At 44.8% G+C, this 26144-nt stretch overlaps 1 protein-coding gene across 3 annotated transcripts in view; it reads right to left on the bottom strand.

The window, feature by feature from the left end:
- The window catches only part of LOC121291867 (nuclear GTPase SLIP-GC-like), a 168431-nt gene that overhangs the window by 66278 nt on the left and 76009 nt on the right, over positions 1-26144 (bottom strand). For all 3 annotated transcript variants that reach the window (XM_041213488.1, XM_041213486.1, XM_041213487.1), the window contains exons 7-10: positions 25098-25292; positions 11279-11457; positions 4997-5033; positions 4778-4897 (exon numbers count right to left, since the gene is read on the bottom strand). In XM_041213488.1, coding sequence (XP_041069422.1) covers positions 4778-4897; positions 4997-5033; positions 11279-11457; positions 25098-25292 — 531 coding nt within the window. The remainder of the gene's footprint in view (positions 1-4777; positions 4898-4996; positions 5034-11278; positions 11458-25097; positions 25293-26144) is intronic.

Raw genomic sequence — 26144 nt, 5'->3', positions numbered from 1 at the left:
TTCTGAAGAACTTGCATTCTCTTACCTTCACAATGCATTTGTCTGCATTTAGCTTGATCCCAGCTTTCCAGGTTCTTTCCATGACTTCATGTAATGATAGTCATGATCTTTCTTGGTATCCAGATTTATGGTGTAGACACATCAACTGTGGCAACTGCTGCTTTACATCCTCTTAACATCTTGCCTATTTCCAGCTGCTTTACATCCTCTGTATGTCTTGTCTATTTTCTCTAGGAACACATCTTGGCTCACTTTAAGGTAAAATGGTAGATGCAGGAATTTGTATCCCTCAAGGGGTGTGTTGAATGTTGTCAGCAGTGAAGATTCCTCATCAAGGTTCATGTTCCATAAGCTATTTCTGTCATCAAGCTGGCTGAAAACTTTTGCCCCTGCCAGTGTGATCTTTCCCAGGGGTAGGGTAGTGATTCCGCTTTTTTGCTTGATTAAGATCTTTGGGATCCAGACAAATTCTTAGCTGTCCATTTGACTTCTCTCTCACCACGATGGCATTTATCCAATCTGTAGCCTCTGTGAATCTGGTGAATACCTCCTTTTCTTCCATCTCTTGCAGCTCTCTTTCAAGCTTTCCTTTTAGCTCTATTGATACTTTATGTGGGGGCTGAATCACTGGTTTCTTGCTAGATTAATAGTGACGTGGGTTACTGTTTAAAAATAAGGAGTTGCCCATTTAATACAGAGATGAGGAGAAATTTTTTCTCTGAGGGTCATGAGTCTTTGGAATCCTCTTCCTCAAAAGGCGGTGGAAGGCAGAGGTATATAGATTCTTGATAAGCAATGGGTTGAAAGATTATAGGGGGTAGGTGGGAATATGGAGTTGAGGTTACAGTCAGATCAGCCATGATCTTATTGAATGACAGAGCAGGCTCAAGGGGCTGAGTGGCTTACTCCTGCTCCTAATTCATATGTTGATATGTTTAAAATCTTCAAAATATCCAACAGTCTCATCAAAACACTGTGGATACATTTGTACCGGATCTTTCTTGCTTCTAATCGGAGGTGTTTTTCAATCGATGTACCACCTTCAACACTCAAACAAGCCTCATTCATCTCATGCTTTATCAAGGTAAGCAGCAGCTCTTCACAACTGCTCAGTTCCAGGCTAGCAGGACCATCTGTTTCAGTGACATAGAACATACAGTTAGTATCTTTTCCTTTGTGTGTCCCTCTGATTTGTGTAGTCCCTAGTTGTTGAATCTCAGTTGTTGCCATGCCGTTGCTTGGTTTTTGAGCATCATTCCTTGGGTATTCATTTTCTTTTAAATTTTCAGGAAGAATCTCCTGGTATAGTCTGAGCAGGAAAATGTTCCTCTGTGCCCTGGTATCAAGCTTCAGATTTATGGTTATGGGCTTATTTCTCACCCTCCTCCTGATCTGAAAGGTTGTGTGAATTTCTTTTCTCTGGGAACTCACATCCAGCCATTTCATACAGCTGTATGGTTCCTATGTCTATTGTGTCTTCAAGCTCATCGTTATCTTCCAGGGTATGGGTGTTTTAGTTTATTTTCCTTTTCATTCGGCCTATTACTCCATGTCTGATAATTCCTTCCCATCTTCTTTATTCTGTGCATCTTTTCCCAGTGATTGGGCTTTCCACAAGCTCTGCAGCTTGATCTGTATGTTGGACATTTCCTTCTGTCTGTGAACTCATATGGTTGCCTACAGTTCTTGCAGTTCTTCTCTCTGTCTGCATTCTTTTGTTACTGTTTCACTGCATCAACCCTGCTACCCTTCTCTTGACTTAACTAAATGCTATCATTTGGGCCATTAGTGTCTTCATCTGTCTAATTGTGCTCTGGAATTGTCAACAGCCCGCGATCTTGTGAGTTTGCCCTTTCCAATCAAATGGTTTCGTATTTTGGGATCTATCAGTCTTCCATCTGGTCCCTTGAACTTACTTTTTCTTGCTGCATTTTTTAATCTTTTTAAGAAATTGTCAACAGACTCACCTGGTTCCTGACACTGGCTGTGAAATTCATAGCAGTAGATCTGATAACTTCACTTTGGCTGGAGGTGCCTACTGAATTTTTCAAAAATTTCGTCTGGGTTTGTACTGTTGTCCTCACTCAGCTCCCAAATTTAACAAATTTAACCCTTTCTCTCTTGCTCACAAAAGGATGTATCTGATCCTTTCCCCTTCACTGGTGCCTCTTAGAAAGCTACTGAGGTCAGCACTTTTGTTAAATATTCTCAAGTGTCTCTTCAACATCATCAGCCTCCCAATTCATCCTGTGTGCTCTCTGCTCCAGAGGTGCCATTTCATTTTCCCATCATCCGCTCCATTTTCTTCTCTCTGGTGCTAATTTGGACTGATTTTTCTCAATGTAATTCAATATTAAATCCATTTAAAGTATTTGAGTCTTACTCAGAGACACCCATTGTCATTATGTTTTGTCTTCTAGTTCTCAGAAGTTTAAAATAATCACACTTTTGGACTCAAAATGCTGGAGGTTCATTGAGTGTATTTCTTACACTCATTGGGCAGGGTTTTTAGGTCGGCATGTCGGCGCGATCGGTGGGTCAGGGTGTGGTCAGGGAATGGTCTGCCGCCCACGATCAGCCCCCGACCGCAATTTTATGCTGGCTGGCCAATTAACAGCCAGCCAGCATGAAGCGCTTGTTCTGATAAGATCAGCGCTGCTTAGATTGGGGGCCGAGGACGAGCGCTGAAGTCAGCGCGGGCAGGCGCAGGGGAACGCTCACAGAAAGCTCCCTGAAGGCAAAGAACTGCCCCAGGAGGCTGAAGGCTTCAAAAGTATCAAATAAAGATTTTTAAATCCAGAAAAAAATGTTCACACAACACAAGCGATCACCTCAGTGTAGATTTTTATTTCTTTAATTTAATAACGGAAACCCCATTCCCGCCCTTGGATGAGGTTTTCTGAAAAAATGCAAAGGCTGCCTGGCTGATTCACCCACCCACCAACCATAATGTTGGATAAGAAGCGAAAAATCCCAGTAAATTGCGCCATTAATGGACTTAATAACCCTCTTAATTGTCGGCGGGCATGTTTCCAAGTTTAGTGTGTGCCCGCTGACTGAAATATCACACGAGTGCGCGATGACTTCGGGACGCTCGCCGGACATCATCACGCACTATTTTATGCTGGAACAGGTCGGGCATGAGCCCGCCCGCTCAGCAAAATATTCTGGCCCATGTATCTGGTGGACTGATACATTGTTGTTCAGCACCTGACTTCAGTCGCAGACTTCAGTGGTGCCCTAGAGGTACATAACAATTAGTTCCTAGCTCTTTATGAATAATGTAGCAGCTGGCACTGCACCCACTTGAGGCCTAGGATTGCCACAGACCCAGGCACAGGTGGGTGATGGTAGGAGGGGGGTTGCAGGGTGAGTTCCTCACCTGCCGCTGGCTTCATACCAGTGGCTGTGACATTAATTGCCCACTTAAGGGCCTCAATTGGCAGCGGGGAGGGAAGGTCATCCAGAGGTCTTACCACCACGGACTTAAACCCACCACCCACTCTCCCACCTGATTAAATATTCCCCAAGACCACACTCACCACAGAGGAGTGTATTAAATTCTACCCAGGGTGTCACATTCTGCTCAATATATTCAGTGCTCATGCACTGCTCATGCATTTGTCTATAACGCTGCGAAGTTAATTGCAACTGAGCAGTGTTCAGCAGGAGCACTGCCATGTCTGTCTTCTCTGTTGTTTTGTTTGGAATTTGTTTCCTTGGGTCCTGAGCTGTACCAGGTCAGCAGGGAGAGCACTGGCTGGAAATGTCATAGGGACTGTACATGGTAAGATTTTGATAATTCTGCTAATTTTTACAGTTTGTTGTTGGTCTGATGTAACATCTATGGATTTTATTGTTAACCACTTTTTTAATTAAACAGTTCTGTTTGAATTTCTGTTAGTGAGACAATGAGCAGACAAGACAGTTGGGGAACAGGAGCCAGTTGTTTGTGAGAAATTACACCTAACTGTTTTACGATTTTAAGTTGCTTGAGTGTGGATTCAGCAGTTCAATGTTGTAATTAAGAGTTTTGAAATCAACTTTGAAGGAATAGTTAAAAAGCAATTTGAACTTTGTATGACTTTATCTTGAAACAAAACCCATGTGTTGATTTAACTGATTAACTATATTTGTAGGGTAGAATATCTGTATTGGAGGAAAACATTTATTTCTTTTTGACATTCTGATAGGGAATGTTTTTAACATTTGTTCTTAATGGTTTAATGTTTGTAGGAATGGGTTACGGTATGATCATATGAATGTTTATGATAGGTATATTATTGACAAGAGGAAGTGACTGCTCTGTATCTAAAGGAAATGTGATATTTGTTCACAACGAAATGTAAACTCTGGGGGCCCAGGGAAACAAGGAATGAACATTTGTCTTTAGTCTACATGAAACGAGATGACTAGCAGCCTAAGCCAATTGCTATTTCCAAATAAGGGATTCCGGGATAATGAGAAACTGGGTTAAAAGTTGGAAAATCGGAGTTTTTGTGGCACAGTGTTCCCATGGCTTCTGAGGTACTGGCAACGCTCAAGGAATTCTAGGAACTTGAGGGATAAAGAACTTCTATGTTGTCTTCACTGTTTCTTGTTACGTGTATGTAAAATCTTGCTTAATAAATGTTACTTGATTCATCAAACTAGTTATTCATATCTTTTTAGGTCAAGCACAACTGAGGACCCTAGTGTTAGAAATTAAGAATTTGGAACTTAGAGATTTTAATTAGAAGGCTTTTATACCTTGAAACCCTGAAATCTTATAACATACCATCAGTCTCTTCCACTTCACTTCACACTGTTTCATCATTTTCGCCTTTACAGTGTCATTTCGATGCAGCATGCAAAATTGTTTCTTTTTTTCACTGGGTTCTATTATGTGGCCCTTCATCTGTTTGAAGGAATCAATATTTGAAAGCAAAAGCATTTAATTCTACTTTCCATGCTCAGAATGTGCATAATTTTAAACATCTTTCTAATATCTACTTACAGGTACGTTCATTTCTTCTTCAGTGAATGCATGCTCCCTGAAATAGTAAATCAAAATATATCAATATCAGGACATTAACAATGTGTCTGACATGTTAACTGTAGTTAAGTGGGAGACACTCTCACCTGAGTCAAGAGGTTGTGGATCCAAATCCCACTCCAGAAAATTAAGCAACATATCTAGCCTGATAGTTCAGTGCACTACTATCTTGTAGTAATAGTTACCCAGGAAAGGATAGAAGAATTAAAACTACTTTGAATTTCCGGATAACTATTGTACTGTCCCTTCCCGACCCTCCATGGGGCACTGCCATGCCTAATACCCCGCTGAACCTCATGGGAGCTCCTCCAACCCCTCACTACCCCCCATGAGACTCCCCCCACCCCAACTACCCCCTGGAACCCCATGGGACTCCCTCCACCCCACCCCTACTACCCTCCCACCCCTGAACCAACCCAACCCAATCCGACCAGACCTGACACCCCACCCACCCGGCCCGACGTGACCTGTCCCTTTCTCACCACCCACTCCCCAGGCCTGACCTGACCCGACCCCTCCCCCCAACAACCCAGCTTGTCCAGACATCCACTCCCCCACCCCAGGCCCAACACAGCCCCTGCCACAACCCAACAGCACCACCCCCACCCCCCAAAAGCCCACACCAGGCCCAACCCAAGCTGACCAGATTCCCACCCCTAGACCCAACCTGATCAGACCCCTGACTCCCAGGCCCTGCAGCTAATGTCGCAAAAAAGGGACGTGGTTTACCTGCCCTCGACTGTAGGCCTTAGGAACCTGCTGTGCTACCCAGATCACACCCGACCTGAGTCAGAAGGCTGGGCGAGATAAGATCGGCTGGATCTCCAGGTAAGTAACTATGAGCGGAGTGGCAATCCAACTCAATTGCCAACCCACCTGAATCTACGGGCCATTATATTGTCATTACCTCAGTGCTAACTGTGGGAGCTTGCTGTGCACAAATTTACTGTCACATTTCCTACATTACGATTGTGACTACTCTTCAAAAGAACTTAATTTGCTGGAATTGTTTTAGGAGAATCTAAGGTTGTTGGGAGGTGAGACAGTGGGAGAGAGCGTGACACTCAAACCAGGGAGGGTCCAGGAGGTGAAGTAGGTAGCCCTGCAAGCTCCAGGAGCCTGTTAGAGCAGTGTTGAGAAGCAAAAATCACAAGGGAGCAGGTAGGTGATTGGCTCGTGAGTATTCCTTATTTCTCCTATTCATCTTAACTAGGGAATTTCAATTCAGGTAAGTGAGGTGAGAGTGACTGCCCTTGACATCAAGGCCGCATTTGACCTAGTGTGGCATCAAGAAGCCCTAGCAAAACTGGAGTCAATGGGAATCAGGGGGAATACTCTCCGCTGGTTAGAGCCATACCCAGCACAAAGGAAGATGGTTGTGGTTGTTGGAGGTCAGTCTTCTCATCTCCAGGACATCAATGCAGGAGTTCCTCGGCCCAAGCATCTTCAGCTGCTTCATCAATGACCTTCCTTCCATCATAATGTCAGAAGCAGGGATGTTCGTTGTTGATTGCACAATGTTCAGCACCATTCGTGACTCCTCAGATACTGAAGCAGTCCGTAAGCTCTGCAGCAAGACCTGGACAATGTCCAGGCTTGGGCTGATAAGTGGAAAGTCACATTCGAGCCACACAAGTGCCAGGCCATGACCATCTCCAGCAAGAGAGAATCTAATCATCTCAAATCGACATTCAATGTTATTACCATCACTGAATCCCCAACTATCTACATCCTGGAGGTTACCATTGACCAGAAACTGAACTAGACCAGCTATTTAAATACGTGGCTACAAGAGCAGCTCAGAGGCTGGGAATCCTGCAGTGAGTAACTCACCTCCTGCCTCCCCAAAGTCTGTTCACCACGTAGAAGGCACAAGTCAGGGGTGTAATGGAACACTCTCCCCTTGCCTGGATGAGTGCAACTCTAACAATACTCAAGACGCTCAACATCATCCAGGACAAAGCAGCCTGCTTGATTGGCCACCCATCCATCACCTTTAACATTCACTCCCTCCACCATCAATGCACAGTAGCAGCAATATGTACCATCTACAAGATACACTGTAGGGACTCACCAAAGCTCCTACAACAGCACCTTCCAAACATGCAACCTATAAGACCTGGAAGGACAAGGGTAGCAGATGCATGGGAACACTACCACTAGGGAAGTTCCGCTCCAAGTCACACATCATCCTGACTTATATCGCCGTTCCTTCACTGCTGCTGGATCTAAATCCTGGAATTCCTTTCCTAAGAGCACTGTGGGTGTACCTACACCACATGGGCTGCAGTGGTTCTAAATGTATTTGAGTTTTTTTGAGGATGTAACTAGTAGGGTAGATCAAGAGGAACCAGTATATGTAGTATACCTGGATTTCCAAAAGGCATTCGATAAGGTGCTACTCAGAAGGTTAACAGGCAAAATAAGGGCTCATGGAGTGGGGGGTAATGCATTAGCTTGGATAGTGGATTGTTGAATGGACAGGAAGCAGGGAGTGGGCATAGGTGTGATATGTTTAAGTTGATAGGCAGTGAATAGTGGAGTGTCACAAGATTCAGTGCTGGGGCCTCAGCTATTTACAATCTATTTTAATGACTTAGATGAAGAGACAGAGAGTAACGTATCTAAGTTTGCTGATGATATTAAGCTAGGTAGCAAGTAAGCTGTGGGGAGGACACAGAGAGGCTGCGAAGAAATATAGACAAGTTAAGGGAGTGGGCAACACAATGGCAAATGGAACAGAAGATAGGGAAGTGTGAAGTTATTCACTCTTGTTAGAAGAATAGAAAGGCAGAATATTTTTTAAAAGCTGAGAAACTTGTAAGTGTTGATGTTCAAAGAGACTGGGTGTCTCATACAAGGAATGCAGAAAGCTAATATGCAGGTGCAACAAACAATTAGGAAGGCAAATTGCATGTTGTCCTTTATTGCAAGGGGATTGGAGGACAAGGATAAAGAATTCTTGGTATAGTTGTACAGAGTTTTGGTGAGACCACATCTAGAGTACTGTGTGAAGTTTTGGTCTCCGCATTTAAAGAAAGATATACTTGCATTAGAGGCGGTACAGTGAAGGTTCACTAGGTTGATCCCTGGGATGAGGGGGTTGTCCTCTGATGAGAGGCTGAGTAAATTGGGCCCATTTTCTCTGGAGCTTAGAATGAGAGGCAGTTTCATTGAAACATTACAAATTCTGAAGCGGTTTGATAGGGTGGACGCTGAGAGATTGTTTCTGCCGGTCGGAGAATCTAAAACACAGGGACACAGTCTCAGGCTGATCATTTAGGATGAGGAGAAACTACTTCACTTAAAGGATTGTGAATCTTTGGAATTTTCTACCCCCAGAGGTTTGTGGATGCTTCATCGTGAACATATTTAAGGCTGGGGCAGACAGATTTTTGTCTCTTAGGGAATCAAGGGATATGGGAAGGGGGGTGTAAAAATGGAATTGAAGCCCAAGATCAGTCATGATTGTATTGAATGGTGAGCAGGCTTGATGGGCTGTGTGGCCTACTCCTGCTCCTATTTCTTGTGTGTTCTTGTGAAAGGCTGTATGGAAATTCAAATCTCTTTTTTTTTCTTCCAAGTCTCCTTAGATATGGAATCAGTGGCACAGGACTGGAGGATTGCAAATTGGAAAAAAAGAGAGAAATGCAGCAACTACAGTCTGGTTAGCCCAATGTGAGTGGTGTAGAAACTTGTACAGGCAATCAATGACATGTCAGCCTGGAACAAAAATAAAAAAAAATTTTTTTTGTTTTGGATTTCCAGCATCTGCAGTTTTTTGCTTTTATCTACATGTCAGCCTGGACTTGTTAAAGGAATATCATGCTTAAAAAAAGGTGTTAATTAAAGTACCACATAATAATCTGGTTACCAGGATTTGAAATCCCTGAGATTAAAGGGCTAGTGGCAGCATGAATAGAAAACTAGCTAAAGGATAGAAAGTGCAAAGTAGTGGTGAACGGTTATATTTCAGATTGGTGAGAAGTATACTGTGGTATTCCCTGGGGCTCACTACTAAGACACTGCACTTTTTGATATATTAATGATCTGGACACAACTAGCTGCTGGTCATGGGCTGATTTTACATCCTGGATAATTACTCATTTGCATATTCCCTCAAAGTCTTTAATTATTTACAAAGAGAAAGACCACCTCCCTCCAGCCTGACTCAGGTCTCAAATCCCGTGGTGAGGGGGAAGTGTAGGGGATGAAAAGAGGAAATGGAGGCCAAATTACATCAGGAAAGAGATTGAGAACACATAGGAGGGGTAGAAAGGGGGAGAGGGAGGGGTTGGCAATTGGCAGGAGCTGGAAGCCGACGGTAAGATTGGAGGCTGAATATCAGAGTAGGGGAGCGATAGGTAGGCTGGGGTTTAGAGACAAAAGGAATATCAGGGTCAGAGTCATGGGGAATCAGAGCTGGAGGGAATCAGAGCGTGGGACACAAGGTGGGGCATTGGGGCAAAAACAAAAATTGGTGGAAAAACTCAGCATCTGTGGGGGTAAGGACAGAGTTAACATTTCGAGTCCAGGTGACTCTTCTTCAGAACTAAAGAGAAATAGAAATATATACTGTTTAAGGGGGGTGAGACAGGTGAAGCCGGATAGAAGGCCAGTGATAGCTGGAGGCAAGGGAGCGATTGCAAAAGATGTCATAAACAAAAGGTCAAAGGGGTGTTGATGGTGGTGATACTGGATAAAGGTGGTGCTAATGGTGACATTAAGAGTAGAAAGCAGGATGGGCAAGTGACAGATGGCCCTAGGGGGAGGGGACGGTGTGGGAGAAAAGGTCAAAATAGGCTAAAAAGTGGGGATAAAACAATGAATGGAAATAAATTTACAAAATAATAGTTGAAATGGGTAGGGAAAAAATGTATATATAAAAACTTAAATTAAAAAATAAATATTTGAAAAAAGGGGATCAAAAAGGCTGGGGATGGAGGGAAGAGTTCATGGTCTGAAGTTGTTGAACTCATTGTTAAGTCCAGAAGGCTGTAAAGTGCCTAATCGGAAGATGAGGTGCTGTTCCTCCAGTTTGCGTTGAGCTTCACTGGAACATTGCAGCAGGCCAAGGACGGACATGTGGGCATGAGAGCAGAGTGGTGTGTTGAAATGGCAAGTGACAAGCAGGTCTGGGTCATGCTTGCGGACAGACAGAAGGTGTTCCGCAAAGCGGTCATCCAGTCTGCGTTTGGACTCTCCAATGTAGAGGAGACCACACTGGGAGCAGCGAATTCAGTAGACCAAATTGAAGGAGGTGCAAGTGAAGCGCTGCTTCACTTGAAAGGAGTGTTTTTGGTCCTTTGGACGGTGAGGAGGGGGGTAGTAAAGGGGCAGGTGTTGCACCTTCTGCGGTTGCATGGGAAGGTGTCATGGGAGGGGGCTGAGATGTAGAGGGTGATGGAGGAGTGGACCAGGGTGTCCCGGAGGGAACGATCCCTGCGGAATGCCACAGGGGGCTGAGGGAAAGATGTGTTTGGTGGCGGCATCATGCTGGAGTTGGCGGAAATGGCAGAGGATGATCCTTTGAATGCGGAGACTGGTGGGATGAAAAGTGAGGACAAGGGGGTCCTTATCAACCACAGTGGATGGGAAACCTCGGTTAAGGAAGAAGGAAGACATGTCAGAGGAAAGTGTTTTGGAAAGTGGTATCATCAGAACAGATGCGACGGAGTCGAAGGAACTGAGAGAATGGGATGGAGTCCTTACAGGAAGCGGGGTATGAGGAGCTGCAGTCGAGGTAGCTGTGGGAGTCGGTAGGCTTGTAATGAATATTGGTGGACAGTCTATCACCAGAAATTGAGACAGAGGGGTCAAGGAAGGGAAGGGAAGTGTCAGTGGGCATTGGGGTCTTGGCGAGGGATGGCTGAAGTCAGGATTGGGATTGGGGTCTGGGATGACAGCAGTTCCCTCCTCGGATTAGCTGCTGGGAAGCAACAACTTAGACGTCCCATCGCTTCAAGTTAAAGTTAAGCCAAGGCATCTATGATGTCATCAGTTTGCAAGTCTTCAATGTTAGTAAGACCTGCTTTTTTCAGGGGCCTGTCAATGATTTGATTTCTGTGTGTCAGAAGGAAATTTTAAACCCCTCTGACATGGCAATTAAAATCAAAATCAGTTTTTAACTTTAGTAAAGATTAAGTCGTGTGAAACACTATATGCTGCACTGAGAGGGTGAGGTCCTCTAATGTAAGGTTTGTAACAGTAACATCCATGTACTTTCACTAAATATGCACAGACCTTGCATATTCTTTCCATTGGATATCATCTGTCTTTGTGCAGATAAAAGCAATGTCATGACATCTTCCCCCATTTGTGGCGGACTTTATTGATGTACCAAAAATTTCATCTGCAAGTTTTTCATCAAGAGCCCTGGAAATGGCCGACACAATCCAGACGGATGAGCAGTTTATCAGATTCTGAAAAATACACGCAAGAATTGGGTGAAAGAAGCAGAAATGTCAAAATAAACGGTGTCAATATCGACAGTAATAGGTTAGAAGGATATATCAGAGCACATGTATCACTGTGAACAGTAACACAGTATCATTGTGAATGGTCACAGGGTATCGTGGGGAGCATTTCACATAGTACCTTTGTCACTATGAACAATCTCACAGTATCTCTACCATGATGAACAGTTTTTGTCTCTGAACACTGACACAGTGGGTGGAATTTTCTGTGCCCGCTGGCATCAGACATGCTTGGCAGTGAGGGCAGACAACATGGCGAGAAGGGCAGAAACTGGTTTCACGACGGTGTGAACCAGTTTGCGATCATCCGCTCAGCCCGTTGATGGTAAGCTGCCTTTCTCACCATCGAACATCGGGAACCTCACTGCAATCCATCTGTATATCGTTATAAGGCCAGACCGCCAGAATCAGCTCCCATGCTGGATCGTCCGCCCACGTTGCTGTGATTGCACACGAAGGTGTTTAAAACACATAAAAAGTGCACACTTGGCAGGCTCCACTTTGAAGGGAACTTGGAAGTGAGTACACAGTAATATTGTGGAATGCTCACGAGGGATACCTGTTGGACATCAAGGTTTAGGTGACGGGGGGATGGGGGGCAAGGGCTGCCCTGTAGCTGAAGCACGTGCAGGGTGACGGTGGGGAAAGCGGCCATGCATTAGGGAAACCTTGTATAAAGTGATCATTCCTCTGCTGAGACAGTTCAGATGCAGCCACATTGATATGAGTGGAGTCAGGTCTTGAGCTTATCTGCCACTCAAGCAACACAGAGGCATGAAATTACCACCAAGTGCTCCAGAACTTTTCACCCCTCAGGCACAGACTGCAAACTAAAGAGCGTTTTAGTGGCCTGTAGAACAGTTGGACAACTGTGCATGTTGTACAATCTCCTCGCTAAAGCTGGCCATGGAGCAATCACTGCTGGAGGCGCTCACAGCCCCTTGCAATGTCATCACCCTGGTTTGGACCAGACTCCCCCATTGTTCAAGCTAACAGAGCAGCCTTGCAGTGTGGGTTAGCAGAATGTTAGGAGAATGCAGTCCAATGGGCGAAGCTGCTGCCAATCAGTCAGGTGAAGTGGGGCAGAGGTGGATGGGGTTCCATGCAGCCATGCAGCAGACTGAAGTCTGGTCATCCAAGTGGTGGCCAGCACTCTCTGTAATGCATTAAGGGGGGCCTTCAGATTTAACCAAGAGAGGTTCTTAATACACCCAAGCATCTCTCCCTTTCATCCTGCAGGAGGAGTACGTCAGGGTCATGGTGCCTGGTGAACTAGCTGTATGTCTCATGGCGTAAAGTGAGCGAAGATGACAGAGAAGAGAGTGACTGAGGTGCCTGGATGAGCAGAGGGGAACATAGAAAGATAGAAAAATAGCAGCAGGGGCAGGTCTTTCAGCCCTTCGAGCCTGCTCTGCCATTCAATATGATCATGGCTGAACCTCTATCTCAACGCCAGGCTCCCGCTGTCTCCCTATACCCCTTGATGCCTTTAGAGTTGAGAAATCTATCTATTTCCTTCTTAAATATATTCAGTGACTTGGTCTCCACAGCCCTCTGTAGTATAGAATTCCACAGGTTCACCACCCTCTGAGTGAAGAAATTTCTCCTCATCTCAGTCCTAACTGGCTGACCCCATATCCTGAGACTGTAACCCCTTGTTCTAGATCCCCCAGCCAGAGGAAACATCATCCCTGCATCCAGTCTGTCCAGCCCTGCCATCATCCTGCAGCCTCTTCCCTTGTCTGAGACCACTTCTCCTCCTTCCCCAAATAAGCCCTTGCCCTGCAGCCATTAAAAAGCCACCCCATCTAATGGCTGGTCTGGCAGGTAGAGACTTGCCAGTGAGCCCCCAGTGCGGGGGTGGGGGGAGGATGATTTAGGTGAGCAGGGCTTATATTGAGATGCTAAAGGATTGAAATTAGGTTCCCGACTCCGGGACACCCTGGTCCACTCCTCCATCACCCCCTACTCCTCAACCCCCTCCTATGGCACAACCCCTTGCCCACGCAAAAGATGCAACACCTGCCCCTTCACTTCCTCTCTCCTCACCGTCCAAGGACCCAAACACTCCTTTCAAGTGAAGCAGCATTTCACTTGCATTTCCCCCAACTTAGTCTACTGCATTCGTTGCTCCCAATGTGGTCTCCTCTACATTGGAGAGACCAAACGTAAACTGGGCGACCGCTTTGCAGAACACCTGCGGTCTGTCCGCAAGAATGACCCAAACCTCCCTGTTGCTTGCCATTTTAACACTCCACCCTGCTCTCTTGCCCACATGTCTGTCCTTGGCTTGCTGCATTGTTCCAGTGAAGCCCAACGCAAACTGGAGGAACAACACCTCATCTTCCGACTAGGGACTTTACAGCCTTCCGGACTGAATATTGAATTCAACAACTTTAGGTCGTGAGTCCCCTCCCCCATCCCCACCCCCTTTCTGTTTCCCCCTTCTTTTTTTTCCCAATAAATTATAGAGATTTTCCTTTTCCCACCTATTTCCATTATATAAAAAAAAAAACCCACTAGAGCTATACCTTGAGTGCCCTACCATCCATTCTTAATTAGCACATTCGTTTAGATAATATCACCAACTTTAACTTTAACACCTATGTGTTCTATTGTACTATTGTTGTTGACATCTTTTGATGATCTGCTTCTATCACTGCTTGTTTGTCGCTACAACCACACCAACCCCCTCCACCTCTCTGTCTCTCTATCTCTCCGCCCCCCACACACACACCTTAAACCAGCTTATATTTCAGCTCTTTCCTGGACTCGAACTCAAGTTCTGTCGAAGGGTCATGAGGACTCGAAACGTCAACTCTTTTCTTCTCCGCCGATGCTGCCAGACCTGCTGAGTTTTTCCAGGTAATTCTGTTTTTGTTTTGGATTTCCAGCATCCGCAGTTTTTTTGTTTTTATCCCGACATATGGTGTTGGGAAACGTGGCCCAACATTGGCTGATGGAGTGTACAATAGCAAACTGGTTTCATGATGGTGTGAAACCGATTTTTGGCCTTCTTGCCACATCGTCACCCCCACCGGCCATGTTAGCCAACACCAAGGGAGCCGGAAAATTCCGGCCACAGTAACTGTGTCACAGTGAACAATGGCACAGTAACTGTATCACTGTGAACGATAGCACAGTAACTGTAACACTGTGAACAGGCACACAGTAACTGTAACACTGAACAGTCACATAGTAACCATTTCATTGTGAACAAGCACACAGTAACTCTCACACATGCAAGTCACATGGTAACTGTATCCCTGTGAGCAATCATAGTAATAGTATCACTGAGAACAGTCACAAGCACACGGTATCTGTATCATTGTGAAAAATCACACAGTAACTAACAATATGAACAGTCACACAGTATCTGTATCATTGTGAAAAATCACACAGAAACCGTATCACTGTGAACAATCACACAGTAACTTTAGCAGTGACAGGAATCGTATAGCGCGTAACTCACCTCCGGACTCCCCAAAGCCTGTCCACCATCTACAAGGCACAAGTCAGGAGTGTGATGGAATACTCCCCACTTGCCTGGAGGAGCTCCAACCACACTCAAGAAGCTAGACACCATCCAGGACAAAGCAGCCTGCTTGATTGGCACCCCATCCACAAACATTCACTCCCTCCACCACCAACGCACAGTGGTAGCAGAGCATACAATCTACATGAAGCACTGCAGGAACCCACCAAGACTCTTAATATAGCACCATCCAAATCCACGACTACTACCATCTAGAAAGACAAGGGCAGCAGGCACATGGGAACACCACTGCCTGCAAGTTCCCCTCCAAGCCACTCACTATCCTGATTTGGAAATTTATCGCCATTCCTTCACTGTCGCTGGGTCAAAATCCTGGAACTCCCTTCCTAACAGCACTGTGGGTGTACCTACACCACATAGATTCAGCAGTTCAAGAAGGCAGCTCCCCACCACCTTCTCAAGGGCAATTAGGGATGGGCAATAAATGCTGGCCTGGCCAGCAATGCCCACATCCCATAAATGAAGGAAAATGTATCACCATGAACATTCACATATAACTATATCACCATGAACAATCTCACAGTAACTGTATCTCTGTGAACAATCATAGTAATTGTATCATTGAGAACAGTCACACAATAACTGTATCACTGTGAAAAACCACACAGTAAGAAAGAATGTGAACAGTCACACTGTAACTTTATCATTGTGAATAATCCCACCATACCTGTATCACTATGAACAATCCCTCGGTATCTGTATCACTGTGAGAACTCACACAGTAACTGTATCACTGTGAACAATCAAACAGAAATTGTATCACTGTGAACAATCACACAGAAACTGTATCACTGTAAACAACCACACACAAACGGTATCACTGTGAACAATCACACAGTAACTGTACCACTGTCAACAATCACACAGCAACTGTACCACTGTGAACAATCACACAGTAACTGTATCACTGTGAACAATTACACAGTAACTGTATCATAGTGAACATTCACACAGTAACTGTAACAGTGACAAGAATCCTGTGACACATAACTCACCTCCTGATTCTCCAAAGCCTGTCCAAGGCACAAGTCAGGAGTGTGTTGAAATATTCTCCACTTGCCTAGATGAGTGCAGCTCCCACAACACTCACGAAGCTTCACACAATCCAAGACAAAGCAGCCAGCTTTATTGGCACCCCATCTACAAATATTGACTCCCTCCACCATCAAAGCACAGTGGCAGCAGTACATAAAATGTACAAGATGCACAGCAGGAACCCACCAAGGCTCTTTAGACAGCACCTTCCAAACGTATGATCACTGCCATTTAGAAGGACAAGGGCAGCAGGTACAAGGGAACACCACCACCTGGAAGTCCCTCTCCAAGCCACTCACCATCCTGACTTGTTGAGGAACACAGGGTTTAGTGAGAGGGAGGAACTGAAAGAAATCAGTATTAGTAGGGAAATGGTGTTGGGGAAATTGATGGGATTGAAGGCTGATAAATTCCCAGGGCCTGATAATCGACATCCTAGAATACTTAGAAATAGTGGATGCATTGGTGGTCATCTTCCGAGATTCTATAGACTCTGGAACAGTTCCTACAGATTGGAGGATAGCTAATGTAACTATTTAAAAAAGGAGGCAGAGAGAAAACAGGGAATTATAGACCAGTCAGCCTGACGTTGGTAGTGGGGAAAATTCTGGAGTCCATTATAAAAGATTTAATAGCTGAGCACATGGAAAACAGTCGCAAAATCGGACAGAGTCAGCATGGATTTACAAAAGGGAAATCATGCTTGACAAATCTACTGGAATTTTTCGAGGATGTAACCAGTAGAGTTGATGTGGGGGAGCCAGTGGATGTGGTTTATTTGGACTTTCAGAAGGCTTTTGACAAAGTCCCACATAAGAGATTAGCGTGTAAAATTAAAATGCATGGGATTGGGGATAGTGTATTGAGATGGATAGAAAACTGGTTGGCAGAAAGGAAACAAACAGTAGGAATAAACGGGTCTTTTTCCGAATGGCAGGCAGTGACTAGCGGGGCACCGCAGGGATCGGTGCTGAGACCCCAGTTATTCACAATATATATTAATGATTTAGATGAAGGAATTAAATGTAATATCTCCAAATTTGCAGATGACACAAAGCTGGGTGGGAGGGTGAGCTGTGAGGAGGATGCAGAGATGCTTCAGTGTGATTCAGCAGAGTGAGTGGGCAAATGCATAGTCGATGCAGTATAATGTGGATAAATATAAGGTTATCCATTTTGGTTACAAAAACAGGAAGGCAGATTATTATCTGAATGGCTATAAATTGAGAGAGGGGAATATGCAATAAGATCTGGGTGTCCTTGTACACCAGTCGCTGAAGGTAAGCATGCAGGTGCAGCAGGTGGTAAAGAAGGCAAATGGTATGTTGGCCTTCATAGCCAGAGCATTCGAGTACAGGAACAGTGACGTCTTGCTGCAATTGTACAGGGTCTTGGTGAGACCACACCTGGAATATTGTGTGCAGTTTTGGTCTCCTTATCTGAGGAAGGATCTTCTTGCTATAGAGGGAGTGCAGTGAAGGTTTACCTGACTGATTCCTGGAATGGCGGGACTGACATATGAGGAGGGATTGAGTCGATTAGGATTATATTCACTGGAGTTCAGAAGAATGAGGGGTGATCTCATAGAAACCTATAAAATTCTAACAGGACTAGACAGGGTAGATGCAGGAAAGATGTTCCCGATGGTGGGGGAGTCCAGAACCAGGGTCACAGTCTGAGGATATGGGGTAGACCATTTAGGACTGAGATGAGGAGAAATTTCTTCACCCAGAGAGTGGTGAGCCTGTGGAATTCGTTACCACAGAAAGTAGTTGAGACCAAAACATTGTATTTTTTCAAGAAGGAGTTAGATATAGCTCTTGGGGCGAAAGGGATCAAAGGGTATGGGGAGAAAGTGGGAGCAGGCTATTGAGTTGGATGATCAGCCATGATCATAATGAATGGTGGAGCAGGCTTGAAGGGCTGAATGGCCTACTCCTGCTCCTAGTTTCTATGACTTGGAAATATATTACCATTCCTTCACTGTTGCTAGGTCAAAATCCTGTAACTCCCTCTCAAACAACACTTTGGTGTAACTACACCACATGGACTGCAACAGTTCAAGAAAGCAGCTCACCACCACTTTCTCAAGGGCAATTAGGGATGGGCAATGCTAGCCCAGCCAGAAACACCCACATGCTATAAATGAAGGAATATGTAACTGTATCACCATGAACATTCAACATAACTGTATCACCATGAGCAATTACAAAGTAACTGTAACATTGTGAACAATCACAGAGTGACTGCATCACCAGGGCATGTAATGATGGTAGCAGCTCCTCTGCCCCTCTGCTAGTGACCGTTGCATCTGATGAGGCTGTAGTGACTTGGGAGATGCCAGCCGTGGGACTGGCTGTTCCCTCCCAGGCAGGGCCAGCACAAGCTCCACTGGCGAGAGGACGACCATCAAGCTCATCAAGGCCAACAAGGCAGCAGGGTGAACAGCTGCCTCCAATGCCGGTGCCAGCAAGAGGGAAGCACCTAGACAGAGCATTCTCAAACGTAAGTTTAAAGTACCTTAAGCACATGAGAGACTGGTCACAGGTGATCTTTTGTTCCCCCATTTTGTTTTTCTTTTTTTAAATGGTGTGACTATCAACACCGAATATTGTTCATTTCAATACTATGTAAGTTCAAACATTAAAACAGATTTGCTTTTGTGTTACTGGCCTGAGTATGCTTCATTTGTTTTGTAGGTGCCGGGTAGGCCAGCATGTAATGCTGGACCTGGGTAGCTCAAAACTTTATTACACAGGCACTGAGTGTATCTTGGGGGCAAAGGAAAGCGTCATTTCTGTGATCCAGAATGGAGATGGCAGCCCTGGCATGAGGTGGTAGTTTTTAATTGGCAGCCTAGCTGAAGGAGTGTTGGATCAAGGTGTCCCCGCCTCCCTGGAGGTTACCGAGGTCTGCCTCCACGCCCTCAGCGATCTCCTTACCGTGCTCCTCTTCTGACTCACCACTGGATTCACCATCTGTGGCCTGTGCAGCTGTGCCAACATCCTCTTCCTCCAGTCCCCTCTTGCCAATGCCAGATTGTGCAGAGCACAGCATGTAACTACTAACAGTGACACCTGCTCTGGGGGGTATTGTAGTGCTCCCCCTGAATGGTCCAGGCATCAGAAGCGCATCTTGAGAAGATCTATGGTTCTCTCTACCACTGCCCTTGTAGGTCCTGTTATATCGCTGCTTTGCCTCTGTTCTTGGGTGGTGGAGAGGCATCATCAGCCATATTTTCAAGGGATAGCCCTTGTCACCCAGCAGCCATCCATCCAGTCAAGCAGGAGCACTGAAGAGCCTCGGCACCTGGCAGTGTCGCAGGATGTACGAGTCATGGGAGCTGCCAGGACACCTTGCACAGACTTGCAGAATCTGCATCCTGTGGTCACACATCCGCACGATCAGGGGTGGAACCCCTTCCCATTAATGAAGGCACCCAGCTAACACCTTGATGACCACATGTGTGGAGTCGATGGCACCCTGGATGTGGTGGAAGCCAGCAATCGCCTGAAATGAAGAAAAGTCAATAGCCACCTGAACAGTGCTTCTGTCACCAGCTTTTCGTAACTGTGGAGAGCTGGTTGGGAGACTCCAAAGATGCCCCACTGAGGCCTGGAAAGAGCCGGAGGCATAGATGTTGAGTGATACTATGACTTTCAGAGCCACTGGCATGGGGTGTCCACCCACACAGTCAGAGCTGATCTCAGGCCCAATCATCTGACAAAAGGAGGTCACGATTTTCCTGGAGAGACAGAGCCACCTTTGGCATTGCACGTTGAACATATTGAGGTGGCTGCATCACCGCCTGTAAACATTGGCAGCAGGATAGTGGCATCTTCTGTAGCCCCTTCCACCTTGGGCTACTTGCTGTCCCTGCACCCCTTGTGCCTGGGCCTCTCCTCCCACAGATCCCTCCCCTGGAAGGAGCACAGGGACACCTGGCCTCCTCCCCATTCTGCCCCTCTCTTTTTCCTCAGAGAAAGTTCCTCCAGCAGAGACCACAATCCCCATTACTAGGGTAAGGAAAGGCTGTCTGATGCCTGAAAGGGTCCACATGGGCTGAATCCTTCAGGGGCCTGGAAGACAACAATATGTGGCAATGCTAAGAATGAAGCCCTGATCAGAGAATAAGCTGACAAGTACCAATAAGCCACCAGCAGCAAGTTATCTCCAAAGCTCCTCACTACTCACATTGACAATGCTGCTGACCCTTCTTATCCCGCCCATGGATGAAGCTTTGCAAATTCTGGGCTGCCTGCCTGCCCGCTTTGCCCATGCAATGAGTGAAGAAACACACAGGCAATGTTAGATCATTGTCAATTGATTTGTCAAGGGCCTTAACTGGCCTCTTAGTTAATGGTGGGCCGGCTCCAACTCCTGCATGTGCCCTCCGAGCAAAATATCGCACGAGTGCACGATGGCCAGACGACATTGCGCATCATTTTAGATTCATTCGGGTCAGGCGAGAAAAATTCTGCCCTTGGTATCAGTATCACTGTGAACAATTACACAGTAACTGTATTACTTTGGGCAATCTCACAGCAGCTGTAAATCACTGTGGACAATGACATCGTAACTGTATCATGCAAAGTCACAAATTAATTGTATCTCTGTGAACAGTCACACAATAATTGTATCAATATGAACAGTCAAAAAGTAACTGTATCACTGTGAACAATCGCACAGTAACTATATCAGTATGAACAATCACACGGTAACTGTATTACTATGAACAATCACCCAAAGGGACCAAAAACCAATTTTCATGTGGAGGCAGGCAGCATGTCTGAGGTGTTAAATGAACACTTTACATCTGTCTTTACCAAGGAAACCACAGCTACCCAGGCCACAGTGACAGGGGAGGATACTCTGTCACTAGAATGGTTCAAAATTGATAAGGAGGGAGTGTTGTATAAATTGTTGGTGCTAAAGGTTGACAAGTCACTAGGACCGGATGAGGTGTATCCAAGGATTTTGAAGGGAGTTTGAGTGGAAATTGCAGGGGCACCGGCCATAATCTTTCAGTCTGCCCTAGACTCAGGGGAGGTGCCAGAGGACTGGAGAATTGCAAACATTACACCCTTGTTCAAAATAGGTTGCAAGGGGAAGCCCAGCAATTACAGACCAGTCAGTTTAACTTCAGTGGTGGGGAAGCTTCAAGAAACAATTAATTGGGTTAGAATGAGTAGTCAAATGGAAAAATATGAAATGATAAGGAAGAGGCAGCGTGGATTTCTAAAGAGGAAATCGTGTTTAACTAACTTACCAGAGTTTTTCGAAGAGGTAACAGAGAGGGTTGATAAGAGTAATGCTGTTGGTGTGGTGTACATGGACTTCCAAAGGCACTCAATACAGTGCCACACAACAGACTTGTGGAAAAATTTACAGCTCATGTAATAAAAGGGATAGTATCAACATGGATACAAAATTGGCTGAATAATAGGAATCACGGGGTAATGGTCAATGGATATTTTTCGGGCAGAGGAAGGTTTGTAGCGGAGTGCCCCAGGGGTCAGTATTTGGACCCTTGCTTTTCCTGATATATATAAAAGGTCTTGGTGTGCAGGGGACAATTTCAAAGTTTGCAGGTGATACGAAGCTTGGGAGTGTTGTGAACTGCGAGGAAGACGGTGTAGAACTTCAAAAGAACATAGACAAGTTGGTGGAGTGGGCAGATAGGTGGCAAGTGAAGTTTAATTTGGAGAAGTGTGAGGTGATGCATTTTGGTAAGAACATGGAGAGAAAATATAAAATATGGGGTACAATTCTTAATGGTGTACAGGAGCAGAGGGATCTGGGTGTATATGTTCATAGATCATTGAAGGTGGCACGACAAGTGGACAGAGCAATTAATAAAGAATACTGTACCCTGGGCTTTATTAATAGGGGCATGGAGTACAAGAGCAAGGAGGTTATGCTGAGCTTATATAAGGCACCATTTAGACCTCAGCTGGAGTATTGTGTACAGTTTTGGGTGCCATAATATAGGAAGGATGTGAACACACTGGAGAGAGTGTAGAAAAGGTTTACAAGAATAGTTCCAGCGATGAGAAACTGCAGCTATGAGGATAGGTTGGAGAAGTTGGGACTGCTCTCCTTGGAGAGGAGAAGACTAAGACAAGCTTTGATTGAGGTGTTCAAAATCATGAGGGGGAAACTTTCTGCTTGTAAAAGGTTTGAGAATGAGGGGGCACAGATTTAAAGTGATTTGCAAAAGAAGCAAATGTGATGTGAGAAAAATCTTTTTCACACAGCGAGTGGTTCGAGCCTGGGATGCTCAGCCTGGAAGTGTGGTGGAGGCAGGTTCAATTGAGGCATTCAAGACCGCATTGGATGATTATTTGAATAGAAACAATGTGCAGGGTTATGAGGAAAAGGCAGAAGAAAGGCACTAAGTTATAATGCTCATTTGGAGAGCCGGTGCAGACATGAGGGACTGAATGGCCTCTTTCTGTGCCATAACAATTCTGTGATTTTGTTGCAATAACTGTATCACTGTGAACAATCACACAGTAACTGTATCCTTGTGAACAATCACACAGTAACAGTGTCACTGCGAAAAGTCACAAAGAAACTGTATCACAGCGTACAATCACATGGTATCTGTATCACTCTGAACAACCACACATTAACTGTATTTCCATGAACAATCACACAGTATCTGTAACCCTGTGAACAATCACACTCTAACTGCATCACTGTGAAGTCACCCAGTAACTGTATCACTGAGAACAATCACAGTGGCTGTATCATCATGAACAATCATACAGTAACTGTATCACTGTGAACAATCACACAGTAACTGTATCACCATGAACAATCACACAGTAACTGCATCACTGTAAACATTCATATGGTAATGCTATCACCACGAAAAATCACACAGCAACTGTATCACTGTGAACCGCCACACAATAACTGCATCACCATGAACACTAACACAGTAATTGTATCACCATCAACAAACACACAGTAACTGTATCACTGTGAACAAGCACCTTGTATCTATTTCACTCTGAACAATCACACAGTAACTGTATCACCATGAAAAATCACAGAGTGGAATCTTCACAGATTTGCAAAAAGTGCGCTAGTGGGCAATGATATGTTTTCGCACTGTATTGTCCATTCCCACTTCGTTAATTATGTAGCCAGAGGAAACACGCTGTCTTGCTAGCAGGCAGCCCTCGAAATGCCCGGCACGCTGTTACCCCACCACTTCCTCACGCAGGGAGCCATATTTAAACTGCAGGTGCATGCACACTACTCAATGCTTGCAGCCCAGGAGGGCACCAGTGAAGACATGGCCACAAAAGCCAACAGGATTGCAGCCCTCCAATTCGTTGATGCAATCCTGAACACTGTGCAGTCCTGCCGCGATGTCCTCTACCCGAGCACTGGCCGCAGGATGCCCATCAGTCTCACCACTTGGCCTTGGGAGGCAATGGTAGAAGTAGTCAGAGCGAATGCTGCACACAAGAGATCAGCCATCCAGTGCATAAAACAGATGAATGATTTCAGCGAGCAGGACTTATAATGAGATGCTAAAGGACTGAAATTAGGTTCCCATCATGAGGCGGTGGGAAACGCAGCCTGCCATTGATGGGTGGAGTGGACGTCAACAAACTGGTGCCACAAAGGCGTGAAACTGATTTTTGGGCTTCTCGCTATATTTGTACCTCGCCCCCCCTGCCCGCAATGATGCCCAGCGATGCTAATGGGGCTGGAAAATTCCGGCCACACTAACTGTGTCACCGTGAACAATCACACAGTAACTGTATCAATGTGAACAATCACACAGTAACTGTATCAATGTGAACAGTCACACAGTAATTATATTAATATGAAATGTCACTGTAACTGTATCACCATGAGCAATCACACAGTAACTGTGTCACTGTGAACAATCACATAGTAACTGTATCCCTGTGAACAATCACACAGTACCTGTATCAATGTGAACAGTCACCCAGTAGCTGTTTCACTGGGAACAATCACATAGTGACTGTATCACTGTGAACAAACACACAGTAAGTATATCAATGTGAAAAGTCATATACTAATTATATTAGTATGAAAAGTCACTGTAATTGTATCACCATGAGCAATCACACCATAACTGTATCATCATGAAAAATCACACAGTAGGTAAGAATGTGAACAGTCACACTGTATCTGTATCACTGTGAACAATTACAGTAACTGTATTGCTGTGAACAATCACACAATATCTGTATCACAGCGAACAGTCACACAATATCTGTATCACTGTGAACAGTCACACAGTAACTGTATCGCTGTGAACAATCACATAGTATCTGTATCCTTGTGAACATTCACACAGTAACTGTATCACTGTAACATTCACAATAACTGCATTACTGTGAACAGTCACACACATAGTAACTGTATCACTGTGAACAATTACAGTAACTGTAACACCATGAACAATCACACAATATCTGTATCACTGTGAACAGTCACACAGTAACAGTATTGCTGTGAACAGTCACATAGTAACTGTATCACTGTGAACAATTACAGTAACTATAACACAAAGAACAATCACATACTAACTGTATCGCTGTGAACAATCACATAGTAACTGTATCACCGTGAACAATCACACATTAAGTGTATCACTGAACAATCTCACAGTAACTGTATCACTGTGAACAGTCACACAGTAACTGTATCACTGAACAATCTCACAGTAACTGTATCACTGTGAACAGTCACACAGTAACTGTATCACTGAACAATCTCACAGTAACTGTATTGCTGTGAACATTCACACAGTAACTGTATCACTGAACAATCTCACAGTAACTTATCACTGAACGATCTCACACTAACTGTATCACTGAACAATCTCACATTAATGTATCACTGTGAACAACAACTAGTGAAGTATGGATTTGTTAATTTCATTGAGCTGCATTTATTTTTGTCATTTACACAGTTTGTGATGCTAAATGTAATGTTTGCTTACCTCTCTCCACATTTCATCCCTTGCTTTGTTGCTGTCTCCTGATCCCGGAAAGTCGATAAGAGCTATTCCTTCTGGTAGTATTTGAGAGTTGGGGATGTAAACTGAGACTGATTTCACAAATGGCCAGTAAATTTTGTTTGTTTGATTGGCCTTGCTCCGAATATAAGGGTCCAACTTCTTGGACAGCTCTTCTGCCTGACAAAGAACCAAAGAAATACTCATAGAATGAAACAACAGGCTCTTGGGATTTTAGTTTATTCAACTGCTGGGAGTGGGCAGGGATGGGCAAGTCCAGCATGGGGAATCTAAAAGTTAGGATTTTAGGTCCACAGCATAGATGTGGTGTCACCAGATCCCAGCTTGACTGACAACTTTGTTCCATGCAGGGTGGTGACCACAGGACCAGTGGCTCTGTGCCATATCCCACGGTATGTGAGGTTGCAGTGCACTCCAGGGATTGGGAAGGTGTTGGTGTGGCCATTCCTGGTGTCCAGAGGTAATGGGAAGGGCTGAGGCCTTGTAACGTTAACCAGGTCGGCATGCTAAATGCAGCAGATAGGTTGAAATATATTTATGTCCTGAGGTAGTCTGCTGCCTCAGTTTAGTTTGCAAATTACCCGAGGCTCAGGAAACCTAACCAATCAGAGTAAATCTCAAAAGATAAATACAAATAAGGCATGGAACCTCTTAGAATATTGAAAGTGTCAATCTGGCTCCTTAGAGTGGGTTGGTCACATGCCCCAAATCTCCTTTCAAACTAGAAGTGAGTAGATTGAAAGAGAGTTGGGGTCAGGTTCAGACTTTTAACACTTTAACCACCCCACCTGATACAAAGTTGCCCATAGTTTGGGGTTAAAATTCACCCCAACATTTCTCAATTACAGGATAATCACACATCCATCCACATATTAAAAATTGCTAGTTTCTTGATTAGCTATTCAGTGAGCAGTTATGTTTAATAATGGATGGGAATTCTATGATTATTACAGGAATGAAGAGAGATGGAGAGCCTCCTGTACTGGTACACAAGTATCCTTCACACCTAAT

This window comes from Carcharodon carcharias, chromosome 19, assembly GCF_017639515.1.
Source record: "Carcharodon carcharias isolate sCarCar2 chromosome 19, sCarCar2.pri, whole genome shotgun sequence".
Classification (NCBI taxonomy): domain Eukaryota; kingdom Metazoa; phylum Chordata; class Chondrichthyes; order Lamniformes; family Lamnidae; genus Carcharodon; species Carcharodon carcharias.
Note: the sequence above shows the minus strand (reverse complement) of the source record. Positions and strands in the feature narration are given on the sequence as shown.